Source organism: Lutjanus erythropterus, chromosome 2 (assembly GCF_056507025.1).
Source record: "Lutjanus erythropterus isolate fLutEry1 chromosome 2, fLutEry1.hap2, whole genome shotgun sequence".
NCBI classification, from domain to species: Eukaryota; Metazoa; Chordata; class Actinopteri; order Lutjaniformes; family Lutjanidae; genus Lutjanus; species Lutjanus erythropterus.
Window position 1 is genome coordinate 46,056,730 of NC_139318.1, and position 18,486 is coordinate 46,075,215.

At 40.4% G+C, this 18,486-nt stretch overlaps 1 protein-coding gene across 3 annotated transcripts in view; it reads right to left on the reverse strand.

Moving 5' to 3' along the window:
* The window catches only part of LOC146332315 (dedicator of cytokinesis protein 3-like), a 287,446-nt gene that overhangs the window by 55,329 nt on the left and 213,631 nt on the right, over positions 1–18,486 (reverse strand). For all 3 annotated transcript variants that reach the window (XM_084741209.1, XM_084741201.1, XM_084741194.1), the window contains 2 exons: positions 17,878–17,919; positions 15,765–15,919 (listed from right to left, as the gene is read on the reverse strand). In XM_084741209.1, the coding sequence (XP_084597335.1) occupies positions 15,765–15,919; positions 17,878–17,919 (197 nt within the window). The remainder of the gene's footprint in view (positions 1–15,764; positions 15,920–17,877; positions 17,920–18,486) is intronic.

Genomic DNA, 18,486 nt, shown 5'->3' on the forward strand with positions numbered 1-18,486 from the left:
CAACCTGTAATCTTTCATTGAGATAATTCATGTCTTCTTAAAAAAAACAAAAAACCCTAAATCTTTGAGTTTTAAAAACTTTTTTTTAAAGTGAAGGTTAATACTGGTTAATGATTTAACATTTTCCGTTGCAACCATTTGATTGTCAAGCCACTCAAATAATGACAAATCAGGTCCACGGGTCACTGTGAACGATTGGGGGGTTTCTAAAACTCAAAGATTTAAGTTCCTAAGAAAGAAAAGTAAGTTATTTCAAAGAGATTATAGGACGGAGAAACTTATTTTAGTTTGAGTCTTATTCAGTGAAGTCAGTTGCCTTGAAATTATTATTTTTTTTTACAGTGTAGCACTGAAGTTCTCAAATTATCATGTGAATTTGAGAGCGTCACATTTTCTTTCATTGCCTTTACAAGAATGTGGTGTGAGATCATTTTTACAGCAACTTATACAGAACTTCCCAACATATATTTAAATTCTGTAAGGTTGCTGCAGGTCAGCGAGACTCAGCCCGAACTAACAGCTCTGTCTTCAAAACAGAGAAGTAAATGACAATTACAAGTGTTTTTCATTTGAAGAAACACAGTTTCCTCTTTAATTTGATACCAAATCTGTGTAATTTGTCACTTTTTGGATGAAGTTTAATTAAGCATATTTCTAAAAACACCAGTTGTAGCTGTGAAGGAATCTGCCTGAAAGAAAAGAAAGTAACTTCAAGTCAATTTTATAACAACGAGGATCCAAAAAATTTCTCAGTTTGCTTTCTGAGTCAACATTCAGAGTCTGACCACAACTGATCCTTCACTGGATAACGCTGGACTTTCAAAATAAAAGATAAATGTCCCCCACTTCACTCCACACAGCTATGTTATAAGAACAAACATCAGTAACGTGGCAGTAGCTTGTGTTTTTTGGCAACTTAATATGAGAAAAATAACTGACTTTATAAGTGGAAAAGTCACGACCCGGTCAGTTGTCCCTACTGACGGGATGATTTTAAAATGACAGACGTTCCTGGGCCCTTGATATATAAATACAGAACGGGAAGTCTGGGGCAACTCTGGGATCTAAAGGGTTAAAAGTTCAGCACATCAACCAAATATTATTATCTCGGCCTTGGAAATCGCTGTGACCTCATCTGCATATCCTGCTCAGCCCGACTCCAAGGTTAACAAACTCCACCAGCGATTTGCCCCCGATGCCCTCGCTCAATCTGCTCGGGGGATTTCTGAAAGAGATAAAACTCTTTCAGATTTCTCCTCATGCCTCCTCTCTTCTCCCCCCGGAGTAACCGGCAGTGAGCAAACTCTAAAGCAGCGTGTCTCAGCCTTTTTCGCTTCAGGGAACAGCAAAATATTGTCTGCTGGTGTCAGCGACTCTGTTCTTTAACCCGTATTTATCCTGGGGAATATGACTAAGCTGACATGCTTTTATTCAATAATGCCGTGCTTGACATTAATACAGTTAAGGCTCAGGCGTGTTAGAAGATTCCTCCAATCATAAGTGACTGTGAACAGACTGAGCAGCACACACACTTAATCCACTGACATTTTCTGATTTTCAGTGTTGACATAAACACAACAGGATGGTGAGGATGACGCATCTGAAAACAGAACAGATGAACGCAGCTTTGTGTTCCAACTGTACTTATTGTACTGTTATTTTAAACCAAAACAAACTTCCAGCTCATTTATCTTTCGAGAAGTTTTGGTTTGTGCTGCAATTTGCACAACATTTGTCAATACAGGGAAGTTCTGTAGCATCAAGAATGTGATACTGATTGATTTTTACTTCTTCCTCTTTCAGAAATTCAATTTAGACTGTTGAGTGTTGCTCGTCCTTGACAGACGCACTGCACAGAATAGTGGGATGACTTACCTCAATAAAATCCATCGTGTTTGAATTAATCATGGATGAACTGGATGGTAAAAGAGATCTGGATCTTTCACACATAACGGTTAATACTACAGGCCAACAAAACTACCACAACTCTGTTCGATGTGTAAGTGTTGCTGTAACAAGTTCAGAAGAAGAAGGCACATTTTCTTAATCATACTCTGTTATCTGTTATACACACACAGGCCCAAAATACACACATGCACAAACAGGCCCTATAGACATGCATCAGAGAGAGGAGGTGAACTGACACCTCTCCAGCTGGTCCACACTCCGTACTGTGAACCAACGACCCTTCGGTTTCAGAGCCAAGTCCTTACAGACTGAGCTTCTGCCGCCCCAATAATTTAGCGGTGAACGCTTTGTTAGGGCTGCGAGAACCGCATCACCACGCCTACTGCGGGGCTGAGCTCATTACCGTCATCTTGGCAAGTTTTAATTTGAAGGGTCAATCTCATGTGGAGATCAGCGCATTGATTTATTAATACACCTGAGTTTGGGAGTCAGGAACACAGCCTCTGATTGGCTGACAGACTCATCCCAAGCATCCTGGGACTGACAGTGTGCAGCTAACAACATGCTAACAATTGATTTCAAGTCTCCAAAAGAGACGCTGCAGTTCATGGCTTCTGAAAGGGATATGAACACATTGATGCTGACGTTGTAAAGGTACAAGGCTAATGTTAGCATTAGCGGCCTGTTCTGCTCAGCTTACTTCAGGACTAACCTTGTCACTTTTCCAGCAGATGGGAAACAAAAAATGTGAGTTTTTTTGTGTTGAGAACCTGCAGTGTTCATTAACTGACATACTGTAGCCCGAACTGTACATTTACTGCCACACAGCAAAGTTTCATTTCTTCTCCGCTATGAGCAGCAAATCAGTCTGCTGCTTGCTTTCCTTAACTTGCACGCCACACACACCGTGCACTTCCCTGTTTCTTAAAGGAGCTACATTTATGACAGTATCCTTCAATAAAGTCAGATAAAATGTAATTATTGAGGCAGTCGTGGTAACCCTCCATCCTGCAGAGGTATGTTGCTTTGTCAATAAGAAAAAGTCCATACTGTCACAGAGTGCATTAACAGTAAACACATCCATCTGTGTCGCTGCTTGAATTAAGGCACACTGAACTAAACCTGCCAATTTTATGACTGTGCAGAAGAAAGTGTGCATCTCCAGCTGAGGAGGACAACATGAATGTCTACATCCTGCACTGTCATGAACTTGGGCCTCTGATCCGTGAGTCGATGCACGCTTCCTTCTGCGTGGCCATGCAGCTGGTGGATGTAGTTTGGTAGAGGGTATATAGGTCCTATATGAAACTGCTCAAAACAAGGTTTGTGGATTATCTTGAGTAACTGGGACGTGACAGTGCTGTTTAGTTTGTACTTGTGTATTTTTTAGTGCTTTCAGCACCACAAGCCAAGTCACATCTAGAAGCCAGACATCTCTACAGCTGATCTCTCCAGAACGAACTAAATGCCAGAACAGTATCTAGGTGGATAAACAGCACTGCAGGTGAGAGGAAAAATCAATAATGCTCCACAAGCAGAGCACCTACGTACATGAACTCCTTCATTCAGGGATTATAAACCTTCCAGTTCACTACGATCTGCCAGTTTACCACGATATTGTTGTGGTAGATTGGCAGTCACAAGTGCGAGGCAGGAAATCTCCATCCAAACTCTGTGTGCTCTCTCTGTGGTAGAACGAGTTACTAAACTCTGTCTTCAAAAATCACTGGAGAGTATTTACTCCTCTAATAAACTCCTTCACTCTCACCTCATCCTTCACTTTCTATTTCTCTCTCCAAAAAATCCCACCGTCTTCATGCTCCTGCAAACTCATGGCACTCCAGTTGGATGGAATTAGTTCTGTGTCTAATTCTCGAAGGCTTCAAGAGAATTACCTCATTTGTACGTCTCTTTGGATAGGAGTGTCTTCTAAATGAATAAATGTAACCTGCAGCAGGTCACTTTGCCACTTTTCATGTGGATGTCCAGTCACTGTTGATGGTAAATGTGTCAGTTGAAGTGATAAATTCCTTTGTGTGCGACTTCCCCTACAAAGTCTGTTGTTCTTCCTGCATCCAGTGATATCAAAGTGATGTCACAGTGATGTCACTGTGATGTAGTCATGGCCTGAAATGACCTGTTTTCCTCAATGTCCGATAACTCTTTGTTTCAGTAACTCTCATCTCTTCATCGACTCTTTCTGGTCCACAGTTGACGTTCTGCTAGTTGTTCTCTGCATTTACATATAAATAACAGACTGAACTCACCCTCTGAGTCATAATCAGTTTTCATCATTCTTTTAGTCTCTGGTTGAGTTACTGTTACTGCAAACTTCTTTCTGACTTAATTCTCAACACCATGACGGTGTGTAAGTGCGTTTGTGTTGGTGCCACCTCACATTTTTCCAAACCTAACAATTAAAATGATGCATATTCCATAATGAGTTTCTCTACTGCCCCAGAGTTGTCCCAGGAACGGCATCTTTGTGTCCCGGGTGTTATTTTCTGTCCCTGGGACAACAGGACGTCTTTAATTACAGATGCTGGATGTCGTTGGCGTTATGGAAGAACTACAAACTCTCTCAGCTCAGATTTCTACTTTCCTCCTCTGGGTAACCAGGAGGCGTCTAGACGAATATTTCTGTCACTTAATGCTTCGTTTCGGACAGTAAAGTAATAACTAAAGGCGAGGGTGGTGATGCGCTGCAACATGGCCGTGGGTGTCAGAAGCTCATGTGCAATGCATCCTGGTACATGTAGGCACTGCTGGCACAGCTCTGTGAGCAGGAGAACTCAGGTTTCTCAGTCAACACAGCAGAGCTGAAGAGTTTATTGCTTCAGCTGACACATTTACCATCAAACTGACCGGACGTCCACACGAAAAGTGGTGAATTTTCCCTTTAAATACATGACAAGTGGGGAAACTGTTTCTCATTCAGGTTTCTATGTAAGATTTTTGCCAGATTATCTGCTTTTTGAAACTATGAATCAGAAATTAGAATTTGACTGATAATTCAACGCTATTTAGTCAAAAATAACAAAAAATAACAAATGTTTCAGCAAAGAATGCTTTTTGTATTATTGTCTCAGTTTCATTTATCAGATCTGATCACTTTACTTAACAACTTTTACTCCCTACATGTTAATACAAACAACTGTAGTTTCAACTCCTTACATTTTCAAAACAGGCTCATCATTAATTATTTTTGTTTCGCGTCATTGTGCGCCTCCTTCCCAACATCAAGGCTGACGTCAACCTAAATGGAGGGAACATTCCTTGGTATATCTATTAGTACATAACACGCAGGACGGCCACAACAAGATGAAAACAACATAAAAGACGTGACAAGATGAAAAAGACAGAGACAGAGACTCAAGTGCGGAGAAAAAACACCTGGCATAAATATCCTTCAGAGGGCGGCTTTTTACTTTTATACTTTTGGAACCTGTACTTTTACACTTTTACTTGAGTAAAGAAGTTGAATCAGTACTTTTTCCATTTTGTATACATGTATCTGTAATTCTGCACGATACGGTAAATAAATTCAGCATATCTGGACACACATTAGGGCTGAGTATCAGTACTTAATACCTTTAGGTATGGACTGAAATAACTCCAGTACCATGTGGTATCAAAACTTCACCAGTTAAACAATACGTGCCTCCCATCCTTTTAACACCCAGATCTAAAGGGGGAGGGGGAAAGACTATTTGTATAGTTTTGCAGCCAACATGTTTGAAAGTATGGCTTAATTCCACGCCTGTGGTGCCTGATAAAAATAAAAGCATAAAATGTGGAAGGACTATTTCAGGAAAAACTGTGAATATGACCAACATGATGAAGCACCTCATGTAACTGAACATGAAGAAAACTTCAGAGCAGAAAGATGCACTCTGTTTGTAACAGTATCACTTTAAGGGTGGTACTGGTACTGGTATCACAATTTTTAAACCATATCCAGCCCAAACACTCATCAAATTCAAGGCATTACTAATACTTTAGTATTTTCTAATCCCAGTCATACTACAGTCCATATATCACTACCTGAACTTCATCTTTACAGGATTTTATCTATAAGAAGACAATCTTACTGTATGATTTCCAGAATTTGTCATAATTTTGTGGCTTCATGCAGATTTGAATTCCACATGTGTTTCTTGGAGAATACTGTATCTCATTATATGAAAAACAGCTCTTCATATACTCTTTATTATTCAGAGTATACTCCCACACAAGAAAAAACAACTCTCGGCTTCTTGCTAATATTTGCACAATTCCCTGCAAACAGCAGCAGAGAGGACCGACAAATCCCCACAACACACACTGTGTCCAACTCTTTAAACTAAACAATTTATTCTAATCCCCCAGAGATACCAAACAAACAAATACAACAAAAGAGAATAAATATGTATTTCTCCCCAAACAGTAGGAGTGTGTCACTGTACGTGTGTGAGAGAGAGAGGAGGTGGTAGACGGGGGGTGGGGGTGGAGGTGCAAATAAAGATTGAGTTTGTGGTTTTCAGATTCAGTCGTAGCTTCTGTTTCGTTGTTGTTGGTTGTTTTTTCTTGTGTGAAAGAGTGAGACACTGAGACAAAGAGAGAGATGCAGGGTGTCCAAAACAAGCACACACACAAACACACAAGATATATGTACACACACACACACACACACACACACACACACACCATCCAGAGTCATTTATAACTTTCCGTTAGGTGGCAGCAGGCTCTAATACAACACACACTCATGCATAAATCATAGTATACACACACTCCACCTACACACAGACACACACACACATGCAGACACAGGAATGTGTGAATCTGTGGGGGAAACTACACACACAGAGACACACACAGACACACACACACACACACACACACACACACACACACACACACACACACACACACACACACACACACAGACACACAGCAGTGATGGAAGAAGTACTCAGAGAAGAAATCAGAAGTACAGGAGATTTCATATTTTGTTGATTTTGGAGCCCCCTGTGGACAAAAGTGGTAGTGTTTCCTCTGCCATAACCACAAAATATAACATCAAAAATAACATTATCTCAACAGAAATCATAAAAACCTACTCCTCTTTAAGTAAAGGTAGGAGTGAAGGTGGATTTGGTCTTCCTCAATTTAAATTGTACTATCTAGCTGTCCATTTAACTTAGTCTCCGTCTCACATGGCTGCCCTCCTGGCAGAAACCTGGATGGAACGCCTGCATGGCTGCAGATGAAGCAACTCCTCAGAGTCCAACAAAGGTTAAAAAAAGGCATTGATGGGATTAATCCAATAATCCAGAAGTTTGGTCTCAGGTGTTATCTATCATTAAAGCCCCTAAAATATACTTAGGAGGGAGACGAATATCATCTCTCTAAGAGATGTCTAAATTAATGATCACCTTGCCTTTTTTTAGCAACTGCAGCAGAAACCTGAGCTCACAACTTCACATTTCTTCTGTTTCCTATAATTGCAGCCAGGGTTTGAATTATATGACGTGGCTTTCAGGGGAGCCGCATTTTCCAGTGCATACTACTACAAATAATATCACATGCACTCGCACACATGGAAGTGTCTATAATATTCTGCAGAATTTAAATAGTCCATCAACAAACTCTTTCAGGGAGGACTGGCAGAAAGAGTTGGGAACTGTAGTTTCTGAGAAAATGTGTCAAACCTGTGTTGAAAACACCCACAGCAGGTCTATAAATGCTAAACACGCCTTGATTCAATTCAAAGTTGTGCACAGATCACACTTCTCTCCTACTTAGACTGAACAACATAGTGAAAGATACTTCATGTCTTTGTGTGAAATGTTTGAAATGTGAAATGTTATATTATTATAGTTTACAGAACATTTAAACCTTGTAGAGCGTCAATACGGAGCCAATTTCAGATACTTTTTTACTGATAATGTTTCAGAGCCAGACAGATTTATTGGTTAGATGATATTATCAGCCAATATTGTCCTCCATCCATCCATCCATCCATCCATCCATCCATCCATCCATCCATCGTCCGTAACTTGCAAATCTTGATGGGTGGGGTTGGGGGTGGGGAAGCCTATCCCAGCTGACATTGGGCGAGAGGCGGGTTACATGCTGGACAAGTCGCCAGTTCATCTCAGGGCTGAAACACAGACGCCGCTCACATTCACACCCAATTTAGAGTCACCAATTAACCTGTTATGCTGCATGTCTTTGGACTGTGGGAGGAAGCTGGAGAACCAGGAGAGAACCAACGAGGAGAACATGCAAACTCAGCACAGAAAGGCCCTGCCCCAGCCACAAACTCCCCAACCTGCTGCTGAGTCAGCACTCCAACAACTGACCTACCAGGACCTGATGTCTTTTTGGACAATAAAGTTTATTGTTGAGCTGTTAAACAGGACGCCTCCTTTTAAAATGTTTGTCACAGGGCTTTTATAACCACATGTGAGGGATCATTGCAATATCAGTTGATATATTGATATCAGAAATTTCTTAATTCATTACATCGTTATCGTTACCTAAAAATCCAGTATCGGTTGAGCCTTACTTTGTGTATAACTGGGTGGATCTGCAGGATATTACTGAATTATATCATATCAGCACATCACATATATTTTTTTGATATAAAAAGTAACCAGTAAATATAAGCGTCAAATAAACGTAAAGTACAGTTATCTCAAAAACTGTACTGAAACACATCACTTGAATAAATGTACTCCGTTAGATTCCACTGCTGACACACGCACGCACACACACACACACACACACACACACACACACACACACACACACACAGAAACAGATACACACACACAACCAGAATTGAATTATTAACTCTACTTTATGTCTACATCGATATGAAGGAGGCAACATAAACAACATGGATGTAATCAGAAAATGTTCTGCTTGATACACACGTGATCGAATACACACACACACACGTATGCATGGATACACACGTGCACATGTAGACTAGACTCACATGTATAGTAGATGGATGTATGCATCGATGCACTCAGTCATGTGCTCACACAGCGAACCAACAGGCGCACACACAGACACACACAGACACACACACACACACACACACACACACACACACACACACACACACACACACACACACACACACACACACACGGTGCAAATGCATATGAACCAATCATTTCCACACCATTGCCATCCATCCTCTAAATGTTCCACATCTGCAGCAGCCGAGCCACAGTTCAGGGAAAAAACAGCTCTTACACACACAGTCAGTATGACCGGCCTTTATTTATCCTGAGGAACACACACGTTATTAAAATTCACACACGGGAGCCGTCCACATCAACCACATCCTTCACTATCGGCCGCAGCGCAGATCCACGGCACACACCGGTCTGAGTTTTACTACATGGGTTTAACTGCATATGTCTCTGAGAGAAAAAGTCCTGCACACACTTATCACCTCCGCACTGATTTATTAAAAGAGTTTTTGGTCACAAGGACATTTCTCCATAAAGCTAAATAGTGCTAAAAGGAACAGTTCACCCCAAAATCAAAAACACATATTCTTCCTCTGGCCTGTAGTGTTACTTCTATCGTCCATCTAGACGGTTCTGGTGTGAGCTGCAGAGTTCAGAGATATCGGCCGTGGAGACGTCTGCCTTCTCTTCAATATAATGGAACTAGATGACAACAGTCCTGTGGTGTTCTGAGCGGTTTCATGCTGTTCTGATAAATTCTACTGCAGAGAAAAAATAGTTCCGACATGAAACTGCTCACCACGAGGTCTGTGGATTATCTTGAGTGACAGGGTCATGATTTCTTTTTTTTGCACTTTGAGCACCACAGTCCAAGTGCAATTTAGTTTCATTATACTGAAGAGAAGGAAAGCATCTCTACAGCAGAAACCTCCAAAACACTGCAACTCATACACACTGATTTTGAGGTGAACTGTTCCTTTAAATACACACAATAATCACATAATTGTCCACAGCTGCTTGGAGGTGTGTCTGTAGTTACATGCAACAGCTCACTTATTTAAAATCCTCAACTATGAAAATAAATAAAACCCACAAACTCCTTAATACCAATAAAGAAGATAAAAAAAAATAACTCACTCTACTCATCTTTGTCTCTGTCTCTGTCTCTGTCTCTGCCAAGACTTTCCAGCTGATTTAAATCACCAACATTTACTGCCCACTCTGACATTATCCATCACACGTGTCCTCCATGTTGCCCCGTCCACTGACCTTGCCCCATCGCCCCGAATCCACCCAGTGTACCGAGGACTTGGGCCAATTATCATTAACTGTTGGACTACAGCTCTCCTACGGCTTTCTGTAATTGTCATTTTCACACCAGCGGCTCCTGCTGCACCTCAGGGATGATCTTCTGTACTGAGGCTTTTTCCAACTTCTTCCTTTTTCTCTTTTCAGGGAACTTTTGCTTCACCAGAAAAAGTCTGTAAATCCCACTGATAATGGGCTGTGCAAATAAATGAAATGAAGGCCCATTGATATTCCTTCAAGGGATAGTTCAGATTATTTTAATAATAAATAATCCTAACTATCCCTTTATTACTACCATAACTAACATTTGTCTGGAAGTCTTTCAGATCTAGTTTGTGATCCTGTGAATTCACTGATATGACAACCTTTCAGTCAGAAACTTGTGTCTCCACCAACACATGACACAAGTGGATTAATGTCTGTTAGTTCTCTCAAATTCTGCAGAGTGAAACCATTTCAATTTAACCTTGATTCAACACTTAACGGCTGATTTGACTGCATCACATTACAGCCGATGAAGCTGCACCAACACTTCCCTTCGCTACACCCAGCTTAGATTCACAGTGTTATTTTAGACTTTCAGTTCAATCTGTTAATCAAATTAAACCGTTTTCATGGTTGACCAGTAGCTCACTGGAGCAACAACGGCCTGACATTACTCAACAACGGCCTGACATTACTCCTGTGACGCTGTTGTGAAGGAGAAAAAAACAAAAGCTGCAGAGAGGATTCATGTTAGAGTGATGAGGACTACATTATGGTGAAGAGAAGAAGGGAAATGATTCAGTGAGCACAGACTCCTGTGAGTCAAACCTTGTAGAAAAGAGTTTTTAAAGCCAGTGACAGAACAGTGAAAGTGCTCCGCTGTCATTACTCGAGTGGAAACGTCTTTACTGCTCGTAGAAGATCAAAGCTAAGAGCAGGAACCAGGCTGATGTCGGGAAGGAAGAGCCGAATAACTGACGGTGGCAGGATGCAGGCCATATGCTTCATGTAGTTTCTTATTTATTACAGGTAGCAAGTGAGCATCTTAAAATATAAAACTAGAGGAGTGCAGTCGGTGAAGTGTAGATCTCCACCAGGAAACAGATGGTGAAGCACCTACTTCAATGCCACCAGATGCAACCAGTGGAGATTTGCAAAAGTTTTAACGAAATATAATGTTGAATTTCTCACGTTTATAACAAACAAAAAGTTAGTTCAGAATTAAGCTAGTTCTAGTTGATTTTGTAAGGAAGTCTGCGTCTCTCAATACTCTTTGTGTTTGTTTACTAGCGCACCTCGAACGCTCAAATATGGCAACTGCACAGACACACAGCAGCAGACGATGAGGTCAAGAAAACGACAAAGATAGCAAAAACATGGATTCATTCATCTCATATTGTGCCTAACTTTAGTATCAGATATGGAATTAATCTGCAGATGCTCTCGTTTAAGATGAGCTCAAACTTTTCTATGGATGTCAGTTTCTGAACCATAACAAAGCCAAAGCGTGGCGACATAAGTTCTGCTTTTAGCGCAGCAGAGACGACCAGTGAAGATTAGTGGGGACTCAAGAGTCATATAAATCAAATCAACCCATAAAACAGGTTTTAAGAAAATTGTGAGTCAGAGCCATGGCAACATTAAACATACAATCATTAATGTACACAAAATTATATTCATTAGATGAATCCAAGATGAGTGAAGAGCAGCTCACACAAATCAGCTCACTGTGGCCAATTTTTGAAAAGCAGTTTTTGGGTTTCTAAAACTCAAAGGTTCAAGTTGATTTAAAGAAGAAAAGTAAATTATCTCAACTAAAGATTACAGGTTGGAAAAACCTTTTAAAGTTTATTTCAAAGAGTTTAAGTTGGGCTTGAAATGTTGAGTTGTGTCAGCTAGTTTCCACAGTGTAAATTAAGTTTTACATTCTTTAACTGTAAAAATATGTAGCCTAAATATTTTGTTGATTAAAATGTGTCGTAGCCTACGTCTATGGTTCGGTGCCTTTTCCTCTAAATTTTGATGGTGACTCGCGATGGATACATTAGAAAAAAAAAGTCCTCAGGAAAAAGAGAGAATTTAATAGTTGCAGCTCCAGTAAGATTTTTTTTTCTTTTTTTTGTCAAAAATTTATCTTTTGGTTGTAAAGAATGGAGATTCCTGCTCTAAACATCACAATCTGGGCTCAGAGCCGCCCAGAACGCAGCGATGGTTCCCCTGCCAATGCAAACTTGTTTTGGTGGAACATTTACATGATGGGAGCCAAGCTCTGGCATTAAAATGGTAAAATCACCACAAACCAAAGGCCAACAGCTGTTAGCTTGTTTACATTCGTACCATTAGCGACCAGGTGCTAATTTGCAAATTTTCAGTGAGCAGGTCGCAGCTCAGAGGTTGTTGTTGTTTCCCGGGGATTCTGCAAACACAAATGGCCAAAATGCGACCAGAAACAGGCGTCCAGTGGCAGTAATACACCCACAGAGTATATCCAGTCAGTCAGACCAGTTCTGTCCTGATATCCGCACCTCCACAAGGGCACCAACTCACATCCACATCCTGAACTCAGACCTATGACATCTGTCTATGCATGTGTCCGCTTTCAGGCTTCAGGCTAACAGAGCATTGCAGCATCCAGACCAAAGATTTATAACCTGCTTACAAGGAATTCAAAAAATAAGACAACCTAAAAGTACTGAATTTGAGATGAGACTCCTGCTTCTATAAACAGAGGAAAGAGGAGAGGAGAAATCTGTGGAAGGTTTCGGCTTCCTCTCAAAAGTTCCCACAAAGACACGCTGAGAGCTTTGGGGAAGGAGACGAGAGAAAAGAGAGAAATCACCTGCTGAGATCAACCACATTACAGAACTGTGCCTCCATCTCAGCCTCTCAGTCCTGAGGGATCGTGACGCTTACTGGACGTACAATAACAAGAGGTGGAGGATCACACACACACGCACGCACGCACGCACGCACGCACGCACACACACACACACACACGCACACACGCACACACACACACACACACACACACACACACACACACAGTGATCTGAGTATAAGCTGCACAAATAACTCTCGCAGGTAGAGCAGCTGAGGGCAAACAGTCTCAATGGGTGAGTTAAATCTCAATAGCTGCAGGATTTTTTGGAAACTTACTGTCAGCCATGACTTCCTCTCCTCTCCTCTCCTCTCCTCTCCTCTCCTCTCCTCTCCTCTCCTCTCCTCTCCTCTCCTCTCCGAGTGTCTCAGAGGAGCAGGTCTTGTCATTACACTCTAATGCTGAGTCAGACTAGACATTGAAAACAGGCTGCCAAGGTCAAACGTATTTGTGTGTGTGTGTGTGTGTGTGTGTGTGTGTGTGTGTGTGTGTGTGTGTGTGTGTGTGTGTGTGAGCGAGCCTCTAGCTGATTTGCAAAGAAGAAGAAGAGGAAAATAAAATGAACAAAAAGATGAAGGAGTGTTTGTTGAAGCCCTTTGTGTTTCCTGTAGGGACCAATTTCTTCTATCTGCACACACACACACACACACACACACACACACACACACACACACACACACACACACACACACACACACACACACACAAAAGGCACTATTCCTCCTTTTTGCTAAACATCAACATTTGTGTGTAATGTTCTCATTGACCCCACATTGAACCGCACACTCCTGCGTATTTATAACCCCCAACACACACACAAACACACACAACCTCCTGCTATCGCAGCATTAGTGATTCCTTATCTGTTAGCACTGTGATTGCTGCACTAATACATAATTGATGAGCGATCATTATGGTGGGGGGGTCATGTATTATTCACAGCAGCTCTGTGTGGCCACTTGCTGCTATTTGTTCCACATTATAAAGACAATATGTCAGGTTTGACAGCGAGGGAGAGAAAAGCTACAGCATGTACATGTACTATAGTGTACTGGACTTAAAGCAGATCATTATTTAGCTGTTGTTCAGCAGCAGACAGACTCAGTTAGACACCAGCTGGAGGACAAGGTGAAGCATTTAGCAGCTAAAGAGACAGATGTCTCCCTCAAGAGTTGGTGGAGACCAAAAACGGAGCAAAAAGAGGGTGAATATTGGACTGAGGTAAACATGAACATATAATGATGTGGCTCTATAAATGATGGTAACAGATTCACCATATCAACTTAAAAGGTGACGATGTGTCAGTGTTTCAACCCAAAGTGGCCAAATATCACCTGCTGCAGGTTTGGCTACGATCATGTCAATAAAACAGATTTGATTTGAGAAATTTAACCTTGAGAAAAAATATTTTAAAAGATAAAAATCTCTAGCTGTTTTCACATATGAGCTCCAAACATCTGAGATAATGGGCGTCATGCAGTAACATTTTTATATTCTTCACTTTCTCTTATTTTTGTGTGTGTGCCACGTCAGTTTCAGCGAACGCTCATAACTTCAGATAACTGTGTGAATGATCCACCTGAGCGTTTTTAAATGCACATGCATGAGACTAATCAATGCCCCATTAATACCACACAGGGCTATGCTTCATGCCCCATATGTCATTAAAACAGCATCAAAGAGTCACAGTCAAGAAGTCTGGAGTTTGTGGAGCTGCTTTCAGAGATCCATACAGGAAAGTCTCTCATTTAAATGCATCAGCAGTGGAATTAAAAGACCTGCTGAAGCCAAGAAATGAGATAAATGTGTGCTGTTACTGCCGTGTTACCTGAGGGTCAGACTGTTAGTGAAATAAAGAGGAAATTGTTTTATAAAAAAGGACTTAAGAAAACAAAATGTCTGGATATATCAAGGTGGTTGATGACTGCAACAGGAGGAGGGGCTCAAAGGGACTGATGACATAATACATGCTATAACAGCTGATGTCAGGAATCATAACAGCGGATGTTTCCCTGGACAGCGACTTCATAAACCTGTGTGTGAGGATATACGACCAACATGACTGACAGGAGGTGATAATACATCATTAGACTAAAGATGAGAGGCTTTATCTGTTTACTTTACAATTATGTTTTAATTTGAAATGCAGCCAAACAGTCAACTAATTATGAAGTGTAATTAATTAATTATTTTAATTAAAAATTGCTGCAAACTGACAAAATATACAGTCATTAGTGAAAAAACTTGTGTTTGGATAGATTTAAAGCTCGTAAACTGTGTTTTACCAAAGAGAAAATTCACAATATGAGAAAAATGGTGAACGCAGCCAGTTCTCCTAAATCCTTCATACAAAACAATTAAGAATGAATCTGTTCAGACGAGTGGTTCCTGCACGAGTCCCACTGTCTGAATTTGTCCTTTCACATGAAGCACACAACATAACGGGAGGCATGACTGTGTGTGACATCACTAAATCAGCACAGAGTTGCTAAAAAAATCACTAAACAAAATCTACAACTTTAGATTCATGAGGTCTGAAAATCCAGGCTGCAAATGATTTATTCTGTGTACTGCTGCGTTCTTACTTCACAGTCCTGCCGGCAAAATCATTAAATCCAGCTGAAAGAAAGTCAAAGAAAAGCCACAACATGCAGACAGAGAGCAGCAGAGTGTGTGTGTGTGTGTGTGTGTGTGTGTGTGTGTTTCTCTACCTGATAGTCTTCCCCTCTCTCAGGTCATACAGAGAGAAGAATATGTCAGTGTCTTCTCCTATGCTGTTGTAGGTGAAGCTCTTCAGGTTGACCAGTAGGTGATGTGGGACTGGAACTCTGCACGGCTCCCCGTGTCGCTGTCGGGTACCGTCGCCCTGGAAACCCATCACAAAACAAGCATCATGGGAAAACTGATAATATCATATGGGCCTCGCAGTCTTAAGCACATCAGTCAAGTGATAGTAAATGACTTTAGAAGCTCTGGAACATTAGAAAAGTTATTGTAAGCAATAAAATCACATTTATTATTCATTTCAACTAATCTGTTGATTATTTTCTTGTTTAATTGAGTCATTTGCTTCATAAAATGTCATAAAATGATGTCCTCAAATGTCAGAAATATTCAGTTTTCTGTCATAGAGAAGTAAAGAAACCAGAAAATATTCACATTCAAGAAGCTGAAATTCAAGAGTTCTGACTTGTTTTTTCATAAAAATGACTCAAAGTGATTAATCGTCATCAAAATAGTTGCAGATTAATTAAGTAGTTGATTAATAATCTGTTAATTGATGAATCATTGCAGCTCTTCTCTCTTAAAGCTAACCATGTGGCCAACAGGAGATGACGGTGGATGTTGCTTCCAGGTACGTGAGAGAGAGATTTTATTATCACATTTCGAGGGTAACTTCTGTATTTTTCAACCTGGATCTTATTTCCCCTTGTTCCTGTGTGTAAGTGACTAATGGGGACAACAAGAGGAAAAATATATTCTGGCTGTCCGCGGCGTCTCTACCTGCTGCTTCTCTGACGTCCATCCTCCCTCTCACTCCTCTGCTGAGATTCTCACACGTCTCACTCTGTGAATTAACGGTTTATTTCAAACAGACGAGGGTTGGTGATTGTTGGATCAGTGAACAGAAAGACAAGCCAAGACGGTTTTGGTTTCTGGCGAGAGAGTCTCTGGTTCAAGAGAAAGGATTTAACTTTATTTAAAAAAAAAAAAAAAAAAAGGTTTCTCTCTGTCGGGATCCTTTCCATAACGTGATCAGGAACTTACAATAAAACTCTGAGTCTCTCAGTTTTAGCAGATGTACATTAATGCATGTAAATATTACACTGCTGCCTGAGTCGAGGCTGACGGCTTCAGTCTCACTGAACATCGGACCAAACATTCATCACTTTGACTCAAAAACATGGAAGAATATGGTCCAGGTGGAACAACAGTGCACCCTTAAACTAAATAAATCATTTCACTTAGTCCTTCCAATATATCCTAACCATACTAAACTCTTTTCATGAATATTTCCATGTTTTGAATGGTAAAAGTCAGTAAAAAAAAATAAAATTTATTGATTACATTATGTACTGTATTTAACACTTTTATAAAAATTATATTTGTGCAGCTTCATCTAATTATGTCATCTCTCAGATCAGTACTGATTTACATAAATTAGCTTTTAGGTTTTTTGCACCAAATAAATGTAATAAATAATAAACTGAACAGGTATGTGTCAATCTTTCATTGTTTTTCCTACATTTTATCATTTTTATTGTTGTCAGACTTATTTATTTATTTGTTTCCCCTTTTTTGTGACTTTTACTTATTTATTGCTATATATTAGTCTTGCCAAACATTGTCTGCTAGGTATTTGTTTTATTTGGTTTATCATAATTTCATTGTTATTATTGATATTTTTATATTGTACATTGCGTTGAATATTCTTTTGGCCCCTATGAATGTAACCCCAGGGCTTTGTAAAAGCTCAGTCAATTTTCCATGAATAAAAATTGTTTTTTTTGTGTATGTATATATGTATATATCTCACAGAGGCCTTAGTTGTGGCGAACATGAGGTCATGCAGTTGTAGTGTAGTTCCTAACATTAGCTTTTTATGTCTGGTAATTGAATTTACGCTTCAAATATCTTCATTTGTGAAAATTTAAACTTTTGTTTGTTCTTATTTTCTGCAATAAGCCAAACTGAAATGGAAAATCCCATTGTTTTTTTTTGCCAAGGGAACCAGGGCCTTGAACTAATATGTCATCCCTGCAGTACTCGATACTTCACACCTGTAGGATTAGACAGATGTTACTGCAGTATGATGTACTTTACCTGTGTGGTGCTCTGTTGTACACTGTGTCTGCTGGACAGATGCTGTGGAAGAGAAGAAGACAAAAAAAACATTACATCAGGTGTTAATTATCATGTTTACTCCTCGTCTCCTCTCCTTGTGTCCTCTCCTGTCTTTGCGTCCTCTCCTTCCCTCCCCTTCCTGTCTCCTCTCCCCTCTCCTCCTCCTCCTCCTCCAGCTCTTTATTCTCGACTCTATTGTATTCCGTTCTGTTCTCCTCATTCTTTTCCTCAGATGATGAAAATGTTTAAACGCCCCAGAGACTCATTACTCCGACTTGTCTCTCTAAATCTCTCGGCGGCTGTATGAGAAGAGGGCGAGCGAGAAGTGAAAACCTGTTTGATGAATTGAAGTAATGACTGTCAAATGCAGTGCCATCTGCAAATATTCCAACCTGAGCAGAAAATTAACACCAGCCTGCAGCAACTTTCTGATTCGCCTTCTCAGAGCTGAGAATTCTGTCAGGTAACCAATCAGAAATGTTTTGCTGCTTCAACTGGTGTCGCAGCAGAGCAGCTGCTCCCTGCAAATACAACAGTATTGATATACGACCATGGACACACCTCCTTCTACAGGTTCAAGTCACTGTA